The 17,494-nt window shown below is 48.9% G+C and overlaps 1 protein-coding gene across 1 annotated transcript in view; it reads left to right on the top strand.

The window, feature by feature from the left end:
* The window catches only part of GPR179 (G protein-coupled receptor 179), a 47,602-nt gene that overhangs the window by 19,794 nt on the left and 10,314 nt on the right, over window positions 1-17,494 (top strand). The window contains exons 3-10 of the mRNA XM_081166006.1: window positions 5,813-5,915; window positions 6,638-6,849; window positions 8,144-8,212; window positions 10,145-10,254; window positions 11,450-11,688; window positions 13,304-13,442; window positions 15,038-15,143; window positions 16,608-16,754. Of these exons, the coding sequence (XP_081022132.1) occupies window positions 5,813-5,915; window positions 6,638-6,849; window positions 8,144-8,212; window positions 10,145-10,254; window positions 11,450-11,688; window positions 13,304-13,442; window positions 15,038-15,143; window positions 16,608-16,754 (1,125 nt within the window). The remainder of the gene's footprint in view (window positions 1-5,812; window positions 5,916-6,637; window positions 6,850-8,143; window positions 8,213-10,144; window positions 10,255-11,449; window positions 11,689-13,303; window positions 13,443-15,037; window positions 15,144-16,607; window positions 16,755-17,494) is intronic.

The following is a 17,494-nucleotide window of genomic DNA, read 5'->3' as shown; positions in this document are numbered from 1 at the left end:
CTTTCTTGCAAATCTGGGACAGGAGAAGCAGCTCCTGGGTCAAGAGGTGCAATGGTGGCGTGCAGGGAAATTTTTCATAGGGAAACAGTTAGGGCCAGAGGTGCCGGCTTGCGAGTAGGGGTGATATCATTCGTGTGACATTGTGACGTCCTGACGCCTCACACTGAGCATCGAGGCTCCATCCCTAAGCCGGTCAGAAGCTTCCCAGGCTTTGCGAAAGTGTTGCCAGGGCTCTGACAGGATGCCAAAGCCCTCCTGCCTACTTCTGAAAACCGGGTGGGCTTTGGGAAGATGGCAGAATGGATCTTGGACCCATCGGAGCCTTGCACCTCCCTCCCTAAGTTGGGCAGAAGTTTCCCGTGCTTTGGGAAGGAGGTACCAAGGGAACATTTAGGGGACCAGCCTAGTCCCCTTAGTCCAATGACTGCTTGCCACAGAGGTGCGACTTTCACTTGGGTTCACGTGCCATGGTGACGCATCTTGTTTTAGGCAATCAATAAAGGTAAAGGTAAAGGGACCCTTGACCATTCGGTCCAGTCGTGGCCGACTTTGGGGTTGCGGCGCTCATCTCGCTTTATTGGCCGAGGGAGCCGGCGTACAGCTTCCAGATCATGTGGCCAGCATGACTAAGCCGCTTCTGGCGAACCAGAGCAGCGCATGGAAACACCGTTTACCTTCCCTCCAGAGAGGTACCTATTTATCTACTTGCACTTTGACGTGCTTTTGAACTGCTAGGTGGGCAGGAGCTGGGACCGAGCAACGGGAGCTCACCCAGTCGCGGGGATTCGAACCGCCAATGTTCTGATCGGTAAATCCTAGGCTCCATGGTTTAACCCACAGCGCCACCCGCGTCCCGATTTAGGCAATCAATACGATATGCCAGTGTTTCCCAACCTTTTTTGGGCAAAGGCACACTTGTTTGAAGAAAAAAATCTCGCGGCACACCACCATTACAGCCCCGTGACGTCAGCGCGCAGCGTCACGCCGGGAGGGACGCACGAAAGTGAAAGTTTTCAATTTTTTTCCCTCCCCCTTGCCGGGGAACCTCCAAGCTTTGGGGGTGGGGGGGGAGGAGGCAGCAAAGCGAGGGACTGAGGGACGGCGGCAGCTGAGGCGGCGGCGGCTGTTGTGGTGGTGGCGGCGATAGCGGGCGGAGGAGGGGGCGGCGGCGGGGCCGAGGTGGCCGGCGGCGGCGGGGGAGGCGGCGGCGGGTGGAGCAGGAGGGCGGCCGAGGCCGGTGAGGGAGTAGGGTTGCCCGGGGCTTGAGGAGCCGTCGCCGGGAGTTGCTGCTGCTGTTGTTGCTGCTGCTGCCCGGACATGCCGGCCTCCTCCTCGTCCGCTGTCTCGCGCTCCTCCCTTTTGCACGTGCTGCCCCGCCGCCGCCCCATTGGCTGGGTCCTGTCAGCTGATCCTGTGTTATTTCCTGTGTGTGTGTGTGAGGGGAGAATGGAGAGAGAAACCTCGGCACCACCACCGCGGAGCCACCCCCGGCTCGACGCGGATCCTCGCCGCCGCCGCCTCTCACCGCCCGACTCGCCCGCCTCCCTCCCACGGCACACCAGCCAACTTCTCACGGCACACTGGTGTGCCGCGGAACACCGGTTGGGAAACACTGCGATATGCTTTTCTTTACAGGGTCCACACTTCCAGTACCATTTTGCTTGTTTATTTGGTCTGGGCCTCTTCCGCCCTCCAGCTATATGCAAAACCTGCCTTCTATCACTATAGACGTTCCCATTGCTGCTTGGGTCTTGCGAAAGTGGATTTGTGATTTCCACCATACAGACCAGAAATTCGTGTTGCTTAAACCGACTGCCAGGACACTTTGCTGGAAATGGGAAATATATAGTTTTCAGAGCAGAAAATCATGGATATTTGCAGCATTCCTACTCCCTTGCCATTGCTGCCTGCCTCAAGCGATGCTGTCTCTCTGCATCACTCAGTGAATTCAACAAGATGTATGCATTGACCAAGCAATTGATCCCTCCCTGCCCCCCGCTGTACATTGCCACACAAGGAAATCAGCACTCAATAGTTCTATAATGCCTTTACTAAATTCATCTTACACTCCTCTTACTGTGATCGCTTTTTTCCTGTGCTGGTCCCGGGGGGTTACCGTGCGGCGTGGTCAGAGTCCAGTCCATGGTTGAGGGTGTGGTATGGAGGCTGTCCGTCAAGGCTGAAGCGGGGTCCAAGGCAAGGAGTCGGGTGGGGTCAGGAACTCTGGCAGAAGAGCAGGACAGGGTGTGGGCAGGAACAGGTTACCAGCAATGTTGCTCCCGCAACCTGGGACTGGGAGGGCTGGCTTTTATCTGCCCCGAAGCATAGGGCAATCCCGGTCCACAGGTGATTTGCCTCTCCTGGCCTGGAGGCGAGCACTCCTCCTGCGAGAACTTAGTTCCCTCCGCCTCTCTGCCCTGAGCCTCTGCAGCTCAGGAGAGGCTGGAGGGTTACTGGACCCAGAGGCAACCTCACCTTCCCTTGACGGAGCTGAGAGTGGAGCACCTGCAGGCAATGGGTCCTCAATCACCTCCGGAGCCAGAGCAGATTCAGCTGGTGTCTGCTCCTGAGGATCCGGCACAGGTGAGGACCCTTAGGCTCAAGCCCCAGCCCCGGCTCAGCTGGTCCCGGAGGCGGGGACTCCTGTGCAGGCTGGGATTCCTCAGGTTCAACCTCTGAATCCCATTCCCAGGCCATCACAACTCCTCTTCTTTAGCACTTAGGCCTGTCTACATAGATGTTAGAAAGATCATACTGTAGACTGTAGGGGCACTCCCAAAGCTGTCACTATTTTCCAGTGGGATTCAATCACACACACTGGCAAATTTAGGTTGCAAAGCTTGGCACTCTTGCTGAATAAACCTCCTTAAAAAAGTCGGGGGGGTTGAAAAAATAAACCTTAAAAAAGTCGGGGGTTTGAAAAAAGTCACTTTCCTTATTTTGCAATAAGGAAAGTGACAGGAAAATGCTCCGGAAAGTGTGCAATAACAACTGCTTGTATGACCTCAGAGAGGTACAGTTATCAGAGACCCCTAGGAAAAGGCCTTGGCTGTTAAGCCACTCAAGGAAATGTAGCTCAGGGAGCGACAACTAACAACACTCAATACCCTTAACAAACTACAGTTCCCAGAATTCTTTGGGGGAAGCCATGATGTGTAGAAGCGATATGGTTGCTAATACTTGGTTCCTATCTGCACAAGTTGGAAAGTCGGCAAATTTAATAAGGATTCATATGCCCCTACACCCCAAAATACGATTTGGGCTACCCCATATACGTAGCTCCAGGACTAGGGGAATGCTGAAGATACACAACGATTTTCTGCAGGCAAAACTGATGATTTTACACAATTTAATGCTTTATGTCCTCAGGTGATAATTACAAGTAAGGAACTAGGGGTATGCTTCACACAGTATCCTTAATGATACAACTGAGAGTTGTATCATTAGTTGTATCCTAGAGAGTATGAGGCTGCACAGTGGCGTAGCGTGGGGGTGCAGGGGGGCGGCCGCACCGGGCGCAACATCTGGGGATTAGGGTTAGGGGGCGCAAATCCACGGGTTAGGGGCGCAAATTACTTGCCTTGCCCCGGGTGCTGACAACCCACGCTACGCCACTGGGGCTGCGTTTGGACACAAGGCGCTGCCAAAGTCCGATGCCTCCCTGCAAAAAATAACCGATAATAAAAACTGGGGCCTGAATGCATCAAAGTAAGCTTTGGAACACCCCAAAACATGTACGCACTCCTCCAAAACAGCGTCCCTTCCAAGATGGCATAGAAGCACATCCTGCCTAACACTTGGCGCAGAAGACATTGTCAGGCTGTTGCACCCATGTAAATAGTCACCCAAATAGATGAAGCTGAATAAGGAATCAGGGCCTGTGCGCTCCAAACTAAGCTTTGCCCCCAACCAGAAATTGTATCCCCACACCTCCAGGTTAGTGTTCTCTCTGTGGTGGCATAGAATTGCTTGCGGCTTGCGATTCATTTTCACACTGGACACAACTCTATTTTTGCTTTTACAAACGACCCGCAATGCATAAGGGTTTTGTTTTGGTTTTTCGGTTGTTCTTTTTTTAAAAAAAGATAAACGCTCAAAATCCCAAAATACAGTGGTACCTCAGGTTACATACGCTTCAGGTTACAGACACTTCAGGTTACAGACTCCGCTAACCCAGAAATAGTACCTCGGGTTAAGAACTTTGCTTCAGGATGAGAACAGAAATTGTGCAGTGGCGGCGGGAGGCCCCATTAGCTAAAGTGGTGCTTCAGGTTAAGAACAGTTTCAGGTTAAGAACGGACCTCCGGAACGAATTAAGTTCTTAACCCAAGGCACCACTGTACAAAACTTCCCAATATGTGCGAAGCTCTGTTTCAACATCAGCCTGTCTCCTTCTTTCCCATGGCTTTATCACGCTCCAATGTCTGAAACTTGATTTAGAAACTAGTGACAGGAAAAGGTCCGTTTGCAAATGCAGGAATTTCACAGAGTCCACGAACACAGAGATGGTTCTGTCTCTCTACCTCTCTCTGCACCTTCCTTCTTTCCGCCACACTGCCCCACTTCCTGAATTAGCGTATCTTCTCCTGCTGTGTGGGGTTTAAGGGGTTTCTGGGTCCTTTTGGCGTCAAAAGCCCTAGGAGGCTTGCCCCTGTGGGAGCTCGTTTGTTGGTCACATTTGCCGTGTCCTTTTGGCTGCGTTCTGATTCCCAAGGGATTAGTGTGCGCTTTGCGGCATTAGTGATCCATTTAGGTTTTAGGGAAAGGGGATTTGGCCATTCAGCATTTGGCTATTATTATGCTTAAATGTTTAACCACTGGTGTCCAGAAGAGGTGGGGTGGCATGTCAACACCAGCAGAGTAGCCAGAAGGAGTTGTGGGTGGCGGAAAAAAGGAGTGCCTTGGATGAGGCTCAATTCACTTATCTCTAACTTAATCTGACGAGAGGTTAAGAGGAGGTCTCCTGGATTATAAAGAAGGACAAATCTGGGGCTTTGGGGAAGAGATGTAGTTCAGCGGTAGAAGGTCTGCTTTTCAAGACCTTCTACCACAGCTGGTTCAATCCCCAACATCTCCAGGTAGACAAAATTGAGCTAGTCTGTGTTTCCCAAACTTGGGTCTCCAGCTGATTTTGGACTACAACTCCCATCATCCCTAGCTAGCAGGGCCAGGGATGATGGGAAATGTAGTCGGAAAACAGATGGAGACCCAAGTTTGGGAAACACTGAGCTAGATTGAGCAATGGTTTGACTCAGTTTAAAGTAGCTTACCTATTCTCCTCTGTCTTAATATTTTAAGGCTACCCTCGGATAGAGGTATTGCAATGATCACTAGAGAGGAGGGAGAAATTAAATTCCGTTCATATTTGAAGGCAAACCTACCTACTTCACTGATATAATGCACAAACCACAAGCATAGCCTTCTTCCCAATTCACTCTTATGAAATGCAGTTGTCCAGTCAAGTAATGTGTATAAAAATACATATACTATGGTAAAGTGTGCATACGTTAGTGACAGTGACATGTAAAAGTGCATTATATTAGGGGACATTGCTTTGCAAGAAGAAGAAGAAGAAGAAGAAGAAGAAGAAGAAGAAGAAGAAGAAGAAGAAGAAGAAGTAGTAGTAGTAGTAGTAGTCTATATCAGGCAAAAATGCATAGAGATATGTGTACATTGGGATAAATTTGTCGGAAAAGGCTGAAGAATTTTCATGACTTTCCCCCTCTGAAAACTGATGTGGAGAGAGAGAGAGAGAGAGAGAGAGAGAGAGAGGGAGGGATATTAACTCACAATTCTGCATTCCATCTTTCAGTGCATCCCGCAGGAAAACAAGGGTTTCGTTCTTGGAAAATACCTTTGTCAGTGCAAACCAGGTTTCTACAGGGCAAGCAGAACTTTCTCATCATCTAATAATGGTAGGTAGCAGCACTTATATGGCTTTTCGTGAACGCTTCTTCTTGCAAAACTCTGAATTGTGTTTGGAAATGTACTAGGAGCCAATGTATGTCTGTCAGGACCGCTGTTATATGGTCTTGGCGGCCACTCCTAGTCACCAGTCTGGCTGCCACATTCCTCTCTCCTCCCAGTGTCTTAGGCTGAGAGATCTCCCTTTCCCTGTTTCTCACACAGGCTTCTTCAAACTGTACATCCCCTTCATCTGCACTCAATTCTTACCCAAATACAGTAAGATAAAATAATAATAGGCATGATAACAGAATGCAGAGAGAGAGAGAAAGATAAGAATAAGAACAGAGTAGGAAGAGAAAGATAGATAGATACAGGTGACTGCCAACTATCTATTTGTCAGTTGTGCCAGCAAGTATTCCTCACAATAGTCCAATCCAGGGCGATATCCATTTACGGTATTCCTCACCCTGCTGATGTTTTCTCAATGTTCAGTCCAGACATCAGATACTCATTACTTTTCCTTCCCGTCCAGGAAGGACGAGAGATTCTCTGCCACTGTTTTCCGTCCTTATCTCCTAGATAGACTTTTTTTTTCATTTTCTAGATTTCCAATCTCTCTCCCCCCACACCCAAGTATTATAGAACTCATGGTTGCTTTTCCTCCTGGGAGCCTTCCAAACCACTATTTTTTAACACGCTTCCTTTTGTAATTCATTCTCCCTGCCTGCAGGAGAAAGTGCTTCCCGGTATGGAGCGACGGATTCCGAGAGCTTGCTGGAGTGCCTCCCGTGCCGCGAAGGATGTACGACCTGCACGGATAGCACGCCTTGTCTGATCCAGGAAGATTGGTCCTTGCGGGCTGCCGTCTTGGCATTCCAGGCCTTCTGCATGCTGGCTGTTTTCTTCAGCATGCTGGTCTCCTACCACTTCCGGAAGAGCAAGGTAAGGGTAGGAATGGCCAGTGGGAAGAACTAGCTGCATTTGCACTTAAAGAGGCCCTGGACAGGAATAGGAGAGGGGCCAAAGCATTAGCTGTCGCTGGCTTACTTTGCCATAAAATAAAATAATAATAATAATAATAATAATAATAATAATAATAATAATAATAATTATTATTATTATTATTATTATTATTATTATTATTATTACAGTGGTACCTCTGGTTACGAACTTAATTCGTTCCGGAGGTCCGTCCTTAACCTGAAACCATTATTAAGCTGAGGTACCACTTTAGCTAATGGGGCCTCCTGCTGCTGCTGCACGATTTCTGTTCCCATCATGAGGTAAAGTTGTCAACCCGAAGTACTACTTCCGGGTTAGTGGAGTCTGTAACCCGAAGTGTTTGTAACCTGAGGTGTTTGTAACCTGAGGTACCACTGTAATAATAATAATAAATTATATGCCACCCATCTGACTGGGTTGCCCCCGTGTCAGAGACCAGACTGAGGATTGCAGCTCTGATGAGGAATGGTGGGAGCCTCCCCCTCTTCCTACTCCTGACCAGGATCCTGAAGCTGTCCAGGAACAATGGAGCAGTATAGATTTAGAGACTTGGTTTGTAGAGGGACATAGTTCGGAAAGCAACAGCTGGGCAGAGCTGAGTGGGGAACAGCTAGGAGAAGCAGAACAGGGAGAGAGAGAGATAACTGACTCCCCTTTGCTGGAAAGTATCCAGCCTCTCTCTCCAAGGGCAAGCAGAGCTGATAGGGTTGCTACGCAGAAGGCTCAGTGGTCATGAGAGCAGGTTGCAAGAAGTGGGAAGTGATGGAGACAACTTGGGGGGGAGTAGGAGGGAAGCTTAAATAGGAGCACCTTCACTCTGAGAATGGATGCATTGTTCTTTTGCTGTGATCAGCAAAAGGGGCTCTTTTTGCTTTGTCCTGCTTATCAACAGTTGGGGGGGGGGGAGCCAAGCCCCTGGAGCCTGACATCCAGCCACTTTGGGTGGCTTTCCAACAAACTAAACACAGTAAGACATCAAAAACAATAAAACTTCCCTATAAAGGGCTGCCTTCAGATGTCTTCTAAAAGTCAGATAGTTGCTTATTTCTTTGATATCTGATGGGAGGGCGCTCCACAGGGCAGCGCCACCACCGAAAAGGCCCTCTGCTTTTCCTCACCATCGTTATCCTGCTCAGCATCGTCTGCTAACTTGAACATTTGTGCTGTCTCCAAAGCCACCATCCTTGGTTGCCTTGGGTTGCTCCTCCTTTTACGTTCATCTCTCTTCCCCTAGAGGATTCGAGCTTCGGGAGTCATTCTTCTGGAGATGATACTCTTCGGCTCGCTCCTGCTCTACTTTCCTGTGAGTGTCTGGGTTCAGATACTTAATGGGTTGAGTTTAGGGTGGCTAGGGTGGTGCAGTTGCTATGAGTGCTGGGCTAGGCGATAGGGGAAACCAGGGTTTAAATCCCAACTCGCCCATAAAGCTGATGGGGAGACCTTGGGCCGGTCACTCTGCCCCACCCTCATATTTGTACAGTGGCGTAGCGTGGGTTGTCAGCACCCGGGGCAAAGCAAGTAATTTGCGCCCCCTAACCCGTGGATTTGCGCCCCCTAACCCGTGGATTTGCGGCCCCTAACCCTAACCCCCAGATGTTGCGCCCGGTGCGGCTGGCCCCCCCTGCACCCCCCACGCTACGCCACTGTATTTGTATAAACGAAATAAATAAATAAATTGCCCTCCACAAAAGGAAATACATCATTGGAAACAGAGGACACATCTTTGCATAACATTTGCACATACTTGTGTATGTTGCATGGTCCTACCCTGTGGACATGCTTCTGGGACGGGCCCTGCATGCAGTTTGACTTCAGAGTCCTCCACCTCGTCCGCTGAAGAAGGGGAATCTGACAAGGCAGGTGAAGAGCTCTGCAGGGCCCTGAAACCCTACCCACTGACCATTGGAAATTCTCCCACCTCTTGCGATTTCCCTGGGTATCGCCTGCATGTGTTCAGACTGGGTTTTCTCAGTCTTGAGGACTAGAAAGTTGCTGGGGTTTTCTCAACAAACCTGGGTTTCTCAAGCCATGGAGTTCTATGTCCCCCAAGCTGATTTCTGCACTTCATGGAATATATGCATCCCCCGTCCCTTGTTGGCTATTTAGCCATGAAAAGCACAGCCTGCAGGTTGAGAAGTTTTATATTAACGCACAGAAACGGATTCTGGGAGCTAACAGCAAAGGATGGAGACTGTGAAAGCCCTCGGGGTATGTAACTAGCCAATACCAAAGAGAGCAAGCTGAGTCTGAGAGAGACTGAGCATGCCACCCTTATTTTCTCAGCTGGGGAGTGTATTCTTTGTCACTCTTGACCTGGTCCTCCTAACAGGTGAGGCCAGAGAACAATTTCCTCCACTGTTGCCCCTCTCTCCCCGAAGGGCCTCTTCTGACCCAGTGGGGCCAGTTGTCATGTTCTTAATATTGGGTTTCTGGTTTGTTTTTTAACATGATTTTTATTAAGTTTTCCATGTTTCATTACATTTCCATATCAAAAATAAAAAATCCATAACTTAAGACATTGCTTAAATAAAGCATCGATCTCCTTCCCTCCCTCTAACTGACTTCCACACAACTTTACCAATTTCTTCACATTTCTGTATCCACTTTTTTACCTTATGTCCATCTTTTAGCACTCACCTTCTTATATGTAAATCAGCTACCTGCATTGGAAGATTGGCAGATAAAGATGGTTGAATACATGGAGTTGGCAAAGCTGACGGGGAAGATCTGGAATCGGCGTGATGAACTGTTTCAAAAGGACTGGAGCAAATTTATACTCTATATGAAAGAAAATTGCAAACAGTTGAAAACGTTTGTAGGTTTGAGTTGAAAAGTTGGGTAATGGGAAAATAAGAGTTTCTGATTTTTCTAGAGACAGACATGCTGGGAGAGATCACCCAGGTAAATTTTGGCCCACCAGGAGAGCAGACCAAATGATCCAGTTCAATTCTTGCAACTCTTGCAAGAGAGACAGAACGTGAGACTCTTAACCTCAGGGTCACAGGTTTGATTCCCACATTGGGCAAAAAGATTCCTGCATTGCAGGGGGGGCTGGACTAGATGACGCTTGTGGTCCCTTCCAACTCTACAATTCTATGTTTCCATGAATTTCTGCCTAGAGGAGCCCTATGCAAAAAGCCAGTGTCCTTTCGAATGTATGCATGTGGACCAGTGTTGCTTTGTTAAAAGGGTCCTCCTGATGTATATGCCACCCCTGGAATTTCCTTTCATACAGGTGTTTATCCTCTACTTCAAACCGAGCATCTTCCGCTGCATTGTTCTGCGCTGGGTGCGCATGCTGGGTTTCGCCATTGTCTATGGAACCATCACCCTCAAACTGTACAGGTAGGATTACCTTGAGGGCCACGGGCCACGACTGGTGTTGTGCCTTTATTTTCCAAAAGAGGGGGTTGCTTTGCAATATTCACTCTGATCCCCAGGGGCTTAAGAAAACAAAGGACCATAAAAAATTAGCATTTGGGGCCCAGACCCTTTTAGCCCAGCATATTGACTCTAGTCAGAGAGGTCTGAGTAATTCATATAGCTACACAGTGTGTCTTTCTTGGCCTTTATACCACCTCGGCTTCCCCCAAAAGAATTCTGGGAATTGTGATTTGGCAAGAGTGCTGCAAATTCTGGTATGGCCCTGGCCTCCACATAGAACAGCAATTTCCAAAGTTCCATGGGAATTACTATTAAACTAGGGTAAGGGTGCATATAGGTATAAAAGTAGATCAGGGCAAATTGCATTATCTGCTCCTTGTGGCCTGAGCCTAACTTTCTCCTGCCTTTGCAACCCATTTGATGGATATTATATATGGGCCAACAAATTGATTGTAGATTTGGTGGTATACTTTGCCCTCTCTCCTCATATGGGTTAGCCATCTTTATTTTTATGCCCAAAATGTACATTTACTCAGGTACTCATCTCCACCTTTAAAAAGTGGGCTTTTCTTTTTTTTTTAAAAAAAAGGGAAACTTTTTAAAAAGCAGCCTCAGAAAGGAGAGAGGAAATCAACCAATTCCCAGCCTATCAGTGCTGTATTTAACTAGCTTTTGCAACAAACAGGAAGGGTAAGCTCAACCCAGAAGAAGATTGCATGTCTGACCAAAAGCCGGCAAGTGTGCTGCCGAAGCAAACTCACCGTTAAAAAGTATGTACATCTGGATGCAATCTATGGGTTGTATGCAGTGGCAGCCATACTTAGAGTAGATCCACTGAAAGCATTAGATGGGGAGGAAATGCCCTGGAAAGTGTGGGATGACACCTGCTTTGATGCAGCAGCGTCTAACCCCCCTGCAAACAAACTGGAACAAATGCCCATCAAATAACCAATGTTGTCTGATTTCCCTGTAAATCAGGATGATTCACTCAATAAACAGGTTTGCCTGGAAGCACCCAGTGATCAATGTCGAAGGTGGTTTGGTTCCAACATTGGTCGGCTACGACCACTTCTCCCTTGAGTAACACCCTTTGTGTATATGTATATCATCGTCACCTTCCTCTTCCTCAGACCACCTCTCCCTTTCTACCCAACAGGGTCTTGAAGGTCTTTCTCTCCCGTACGGCCCAGCGAGTTCCTTACATGTCCAGCGGCCGGGTGCTGAAGATGCTGGCCTTGATTCTGCTTCTGGTGCTTTGGTTCTTAGCAGCCTGGACTGTCGGGATGCTGGAGAACATAGAAAAGAACATCCCGCTGGTGGTCCGCTCCCAGACCACCAGGGGCCTCCAGTTTTACATCTGTGACCACGACCGCTGGGACTACATGATGGTTGTGGGTGAGGACCCCTAATCCGATGGCCTGAATTAATTAGCCTCTGGCTTCTCTGCCACATGCAGGCTCCCCTTGGTCCGGGCCTGCTCTCTTTGGGGAGTCCCATAAGGTCTGCCAGGGTTCACTTCCTCTTGTGACAGTAGACAAAAACCAGGAAGCAAGCTGCCGCGATCATGAATGTTTGGCTTGCTTCTGCCAAGGCCCCTTCAGCATCAACAGCCTGGAATCATACATAACCTGTAGACTGAGCAGCGTTCCAGCCATTATGGGGGTGGGGGTGGTTTCATCTTAGGAGTCTCTTTTCTTTACCCGGTAGAGGTATGCTGTCTCTCTCTAATGGGACGTGGGTGGCGCTGTGGTCTAAACCACCGAGCCTCTTGGGCTTGCCGATCAGAAGGTCGGCGGTTTGAATCCCCACAATGGGGTGAGGCTCCTGTTGCTCTGTCCCAGCTCCTGCCAACCTAGCAGTTCGAAAGCATGCAAGTGCAAGTAGATAAATAGGTACTGCTGTGGCGGGAAGGTAAACGGCATTTTCGTGCGCTCTGGTTTCCGTCATGGTATTCCATTGCACCAGAAGCGGTTTAGTCATGCTGGCCAAATGACCCAGATAGCTGTCTGTGGACAAACGCCGGCTCCCTCAGCCTGAAAGTGAGATGAGAGCTGCAACCCCCTAGTCACCTTTGACTGGACTTAACCGTCCAGGGGTCCTTTGCCTTTATATATTTTTTTTGCTGTCTCTCTAACTAGGTTGGCATCTGTCCCTCAATGGATTTTAACATCAGTAATCAATTGCTCATGTATGCGACGGGTGTTTGTGGATCGATTGTGAAAGACAGAGCATTTATATCAGCTGACATCACTTTAAAAATATCTCTCTTCCTCACCCCAACCTCAGTGCTGTCTCTATTGCCCCATATTTAGTTTCTCCTCTCCGTGATCCTAACCCCACTCTTTCCCTGCCCCAGATCCCATTTCCATCTCATTCTAACCCAGTCCCTGCCCTCTCCAGTTCTACCAGCCCCATGCCATCAGCTCCCCCCCCCCAAAAAAAACTGGCACCCCCACAACCTCCCAAGAAATCACACATGCACAATAGATGGAATCAATTTCACGTTCAGTTGTCCAGCTGAGCGGATGTGCAGCAGGGCTAGGGAATGCAATGCGCTCCAGATACAGTTGTACTACAACTTCCATCAGCCCCTGTCAGCATGGTCTGTGCCCAGGGATGATGGGAGTTGTAGTCCAACAGCAACTGGAGAGCCACAGGTTCCCCACCTCCGATGCGCAGGCATGTGTGGGGTCACGGACGGTGAGGAAACAACAGAACCGACCCATCCTTAATTTGAGTGGGGCTTGCCCAGGCTGCATTTTAAGAGGCCGCTGAAAGGCTCTGGTGCCTGAATCGCTTATACGCCACATGGTGCACCTTGGGAGTCAGGTACCTCTGGGCATGCACAAAGTGCTCACTGCAGATCAATGAGTCACCACTGTCTGCAGAGGGGGAAAATAACCACGGGAGGCAGGGGTGGGCGAGAGGGACAGAAGAGGCAAGCGGCAAAAACCTTACCGCATGGAGAATGGTTCATTTTGCCTCCTCTTCCCTATCTCTCGCTGTGCAGCCGAGATGCTGTTCCTGTTCTGGGGAAGTTTTCTATGCTATGCCACTCGGACAGTCCCTTCTGCTTTCCACGAGCCTCGCTACATGGGCATCGCTCTCCACAACGAGCTGATAACTTCTGCTGCCTTTCACGTTGTCAGGTGAGAATCACAGAACTGGAAGGGATGCTGAGCAGATCCACATCATAAATTTAAAGCACATGGGCTTGCCTTCCAAATAATTGTGGGAACTGTAGTTCTCCCCCCGAGAGCTACAATTCCCTTAGCAAACTAGAGTTCCCAGGATTCTTTGCAGCAGAGGGTTTGCATGTACTTTGAATGAGCACTGAACATGCTTTAAATGCATGGTGTAGAAAACCATCTGCTGCAACCCCCACTGCCTTGCTCAGGCCGGATCTGCAATGCAGGGTGCAAACCCAGATAAAGTGGGCTGTTTAGACCCTGCTGCAGCACCTTCAGTGACAGAGACCCTACCAGTTCCTGAAGCACCTGATTTCTACGGTCAAACTGTTAGGAACTTTCTCAAGTTTCCCCCAAATCTGCTCCCCTGCAGTATCTGGCCTCACTGGTTGTACAAATTGCCATAGTAGTGGGACCCAGAGGAGTTCTGCTTTGGGCTTGGCATAGTGTAGGTGCTTTGAGCATGAGCTGAGAGCCGGGAAGTCCCAGGTTCAAAGCTTGCCTCTGCCAGGAGATCGGAAGATGGCCAATGGGCAAGGCAATCTCCTCTTAGCCCCAGCACACGACACCTGCAATTAGATTGATAGTAACCCCAATGCCTCAAGGATGGCCTCTCCCCATGTGAACCAACCCAGACCCAGCGGTCGTCATCGGGAGACGTTCTCCCTGTGCACCTTCTGTGGCACGGCTGGAGGAACAGGGCCTTTTCCCTGGGGGCTCCCCACTCGGGGAATGCTTTCCCCTAGCGTACTTCCTATGGCGCCATCTTTATTTTTCTTTTGGTGCTAGGCAAAAACTTTCCCTTTTCTCTGGGCTTTTAGCGCTTAATTTGAAAGGTTTCAAGTACTGTACTCATGGCCTTTTAGTGGGGCAGGATCTAGAAGACCTGCCTGATTTGCAGAGAGAGGTGTGTGTGTGTGTGTGTGTGTGTTGTGTGTGTTTAAAAAAAGGTTTCTCTTGGTTGTGTTTGTTGTAACTGACTAAAGTGTCTGTATTGTGCTTGAGTCACTTTTGTGATGAAAGCAGCTTAACGACGACAGCCTACCTTTCAGGATTGTGGTAAGTACTATGGAAGATACAGTCGTACTTTGGAAGTGGAATGGAATCCATTCCAGAAGTCTGTTCAACTTCCAAAACGTTTGGAAACCAAAGCACAGCTTCTGATTGGCTACAGGAAGCTCCTGCAGCCAATCAGAAGCCACGGAAGTCACGTCAGACGTTCAGGTTCCAAAGCACGTTTGCAAACTGGAACACTCACTTCTGGGTTTGCAGTGTTCAGGAGCCAAAACGTTCGACTTGCAAGGCGTTCGGGATCCAAGGTACGACTGCAATACATGCAAAGTGCTGAGCGAAAGTAGAAAGCGCTAAAAGTTTGTCAAGGCTGCCACTAATTTTGGCAGGAGAGGATTCCAAAATTCAACTGAACACTGCTCTGTGTGTGCGTGTGTGTTATAAATGAGCCTGCCATCGTTCTAACAAAGAATGTATCACCGTTTAATTTTCCTATCCACCTTTTTCCTCTAATGCACTGCCACCCCATTTATTTCTGGCTTCAGGTTTTTCATGGTTCCTTCCTTGCACCCTGACTGGACACTTCTGCTGTTTTTTATTCATACGCATGTCACCACCACCATGACGCTTGCACTTCTTTTCATCCCAAAGGTATGAAAACTCCAGAATTCATTACAAAACTGTGCAGAGGCAGGATACCTCTGAATACTAGCTGTTGGGGACAGACAAGGATGAGTAAGAACATGAGAAGAGCCCTGCAGGATCAGGCCCATGCTCCATCTAAGTCCAGCACCCGCTTCTCACAATGGCCACCAAACAGCAATGAACTTCCTGCCCCGCATGTGAACCTATGTAGCTGGCTGATTAAGGAAACAGAACACTACATTAGAAGGGGCACGATAAAAGTTTATTGTACTGAAAACATACACTTCACTTGGCTTTACAAAATAAAACTCTGAACTGGTGATCTCTATGGTCCCAGGCAGAGGCACCTTTTTACTCACCCAGGGCTTTTGGGGATGGACGGACTTGTGTTCCCGCTGCCTGGGTCTCTCAGCTTTAAGTTTCAAACTGTGCTTTCCTTTCGTTCCAGGGTTTTCAGAAAATAAATTTGTTGCCCTTTTTATTGTTTCACCGAACCATAGAATTGTAGTGCCGGAAGGGACCCTTAGGATCATCGAGCCCAGGCATAGGCAAACTCGGCCATCCAGTTGTTTGGGACTACAACTCCCATCATCCCTAGCTAACAGGACCAGTGGTCAGGGATGATGGGATTTGTAGTCCCAAAACATCTGGAGGGCTGAGTTTGCCTATGCCTGATCTAGCCCAAATGCAGGAATATGCAGTTGTCCCAAACAGGGACTGAACCTGCAACCTTGGTATGCCCTGCGGAGGACCTTAAGGTCCACAAATGACAACACCTTGGAGGTCCCAAGGCGCAAGGTGGCGAGATTGGTCTCAACTAGGGCCAGGGTCTTTTCAGTACTGGCTCCAACTTGGTGGAACGCTATGTCACAAGAGACTAGGGCCCTGCGGGACTTGACATCTTTCCACAGGGCCTGCAAGACAGAGCTGTTCCGTTTGGCCTTTGGTTTGGACTCAGTCTGACCCTTTTGTCTTCCCTCCCCTTACGGTTTTGATTTATGGGCTACTTTTAAAATGAGGCTGCTTTTTAAATTGCATTTTAACCTGTATTTTAAATTGGGGGGGGTTGTCCCCCCCCTATTATGTTTCCATTGTAATTTTACTGGTGTTAGCCACCCTGAGCCTGGCTTTGGCAGGGTATAAATAAAATTATTTATTATTATTATTATTGACACCACACTCTTAAGACGACTGAGCTATCCAAGCATACCATGCTGTTTTGACTTGTTTTGCTGGGCACCCAGAGAACGCCTGTTATGAGGCAGCTCTGTAAACATAGTTAGTAAATGAGCTGGGGGGGGAGCATAGTGCAAATGCAGCCTTAAGATGCAGATGGTCCTAAGTCTAGAAAGAGAGGCATTTTTTCTGTAATCAGTCTCTGAGCTTTTTGGGAAGCGGCAAGCTTGAAATGGGAAGACTGGCAGTGTACTGCTGAAGGAGATTCAGCAACCCATGTCTTTCCCCCCACAGTTCCTGCATGCAGGGTCGCCCTTGCGGGAGGAAATTGCTGCCGAGGTGTACGAGGACGAGCTGGACCTGAGGCGATCGGGCTCCTACCTGAACAGCAGCATCACGTCAGCCTGGAGCGAGCACAGCCTCGACCCCGATGACATTCGGGTGGGTGGAACACTCAGGACCTTCTTTTGACGCTAGCTATGCCAGAAACTGTGCAGAGTAAGAGTTGCCTTTTGCAGTCTTTCTCCTGAAGCAAACCAAATCCATACCACACAACCCGAAAGTCCAGGAAAGCTGGGGTGGAGGTCAATATTTCCAGGCGATCTAGCTGCCTTTCTTCTCAACCTAGGGTTTTGGTTGCAGGGAACCAATTGGGAGCGGTGGGGGTGGTGATAAAGCACGGACTTGGTGCATGTGTACAGCAGACAGACTTTTTTGTGCATGTGCACATTTCTGAGCACAATTCAAAGTGTTGGTGCTGACCTTTAAAGCCCTAAACGGCCTCGGCCCAGCAGACCTTAAGGAGCGTCTCCACCCCCATCGTTCAGCCCGGACAACGAGGTCTGGCGCCGAGGGCCTTTTGGCAGTTCCCTCCCTGCGAGAAGTGAGGTTACATGGAACAAGGCAGAGGGCCTTCTCGGTAGTGACACCCGCCCTGTGGAACACCCTCCCATCAGATGTCAAGGAAATAATCAACTCTCTGATTTTTAGAAGATATCTGAAGGCAGCCCTGTTTAGGGAAGTTTTTAATGACTGATGTCTTAATGTATTTTTAATACTTTGTTGGAAGCCGCCCAGAGTGGCTGGGGAAACCCAGCCAGATGGGAGTGTTATAAATAAATAAATAATTTTAACACCGATAACATCCCATCCGTGCCATCCATCCCTTACCACTCCATTCA

The sequence above is a fragment of the Podarcis bocagei genome (genome assembly GCF_964188305.1).
Source record: "Podarcis bocagei genome assembly, chromosome: 13".
In the NCBI taxonomy this organism is placed as follows: domain Eukaryota; kingdom Metazoa; phylum Chordata; class Lepidosauria; order Squamata; family Lacertidae; genus Podarcis; species Podarcis bocagei.
This window is presented reverse-complemented; position numbering and strand designations above follow the sequence as displayed.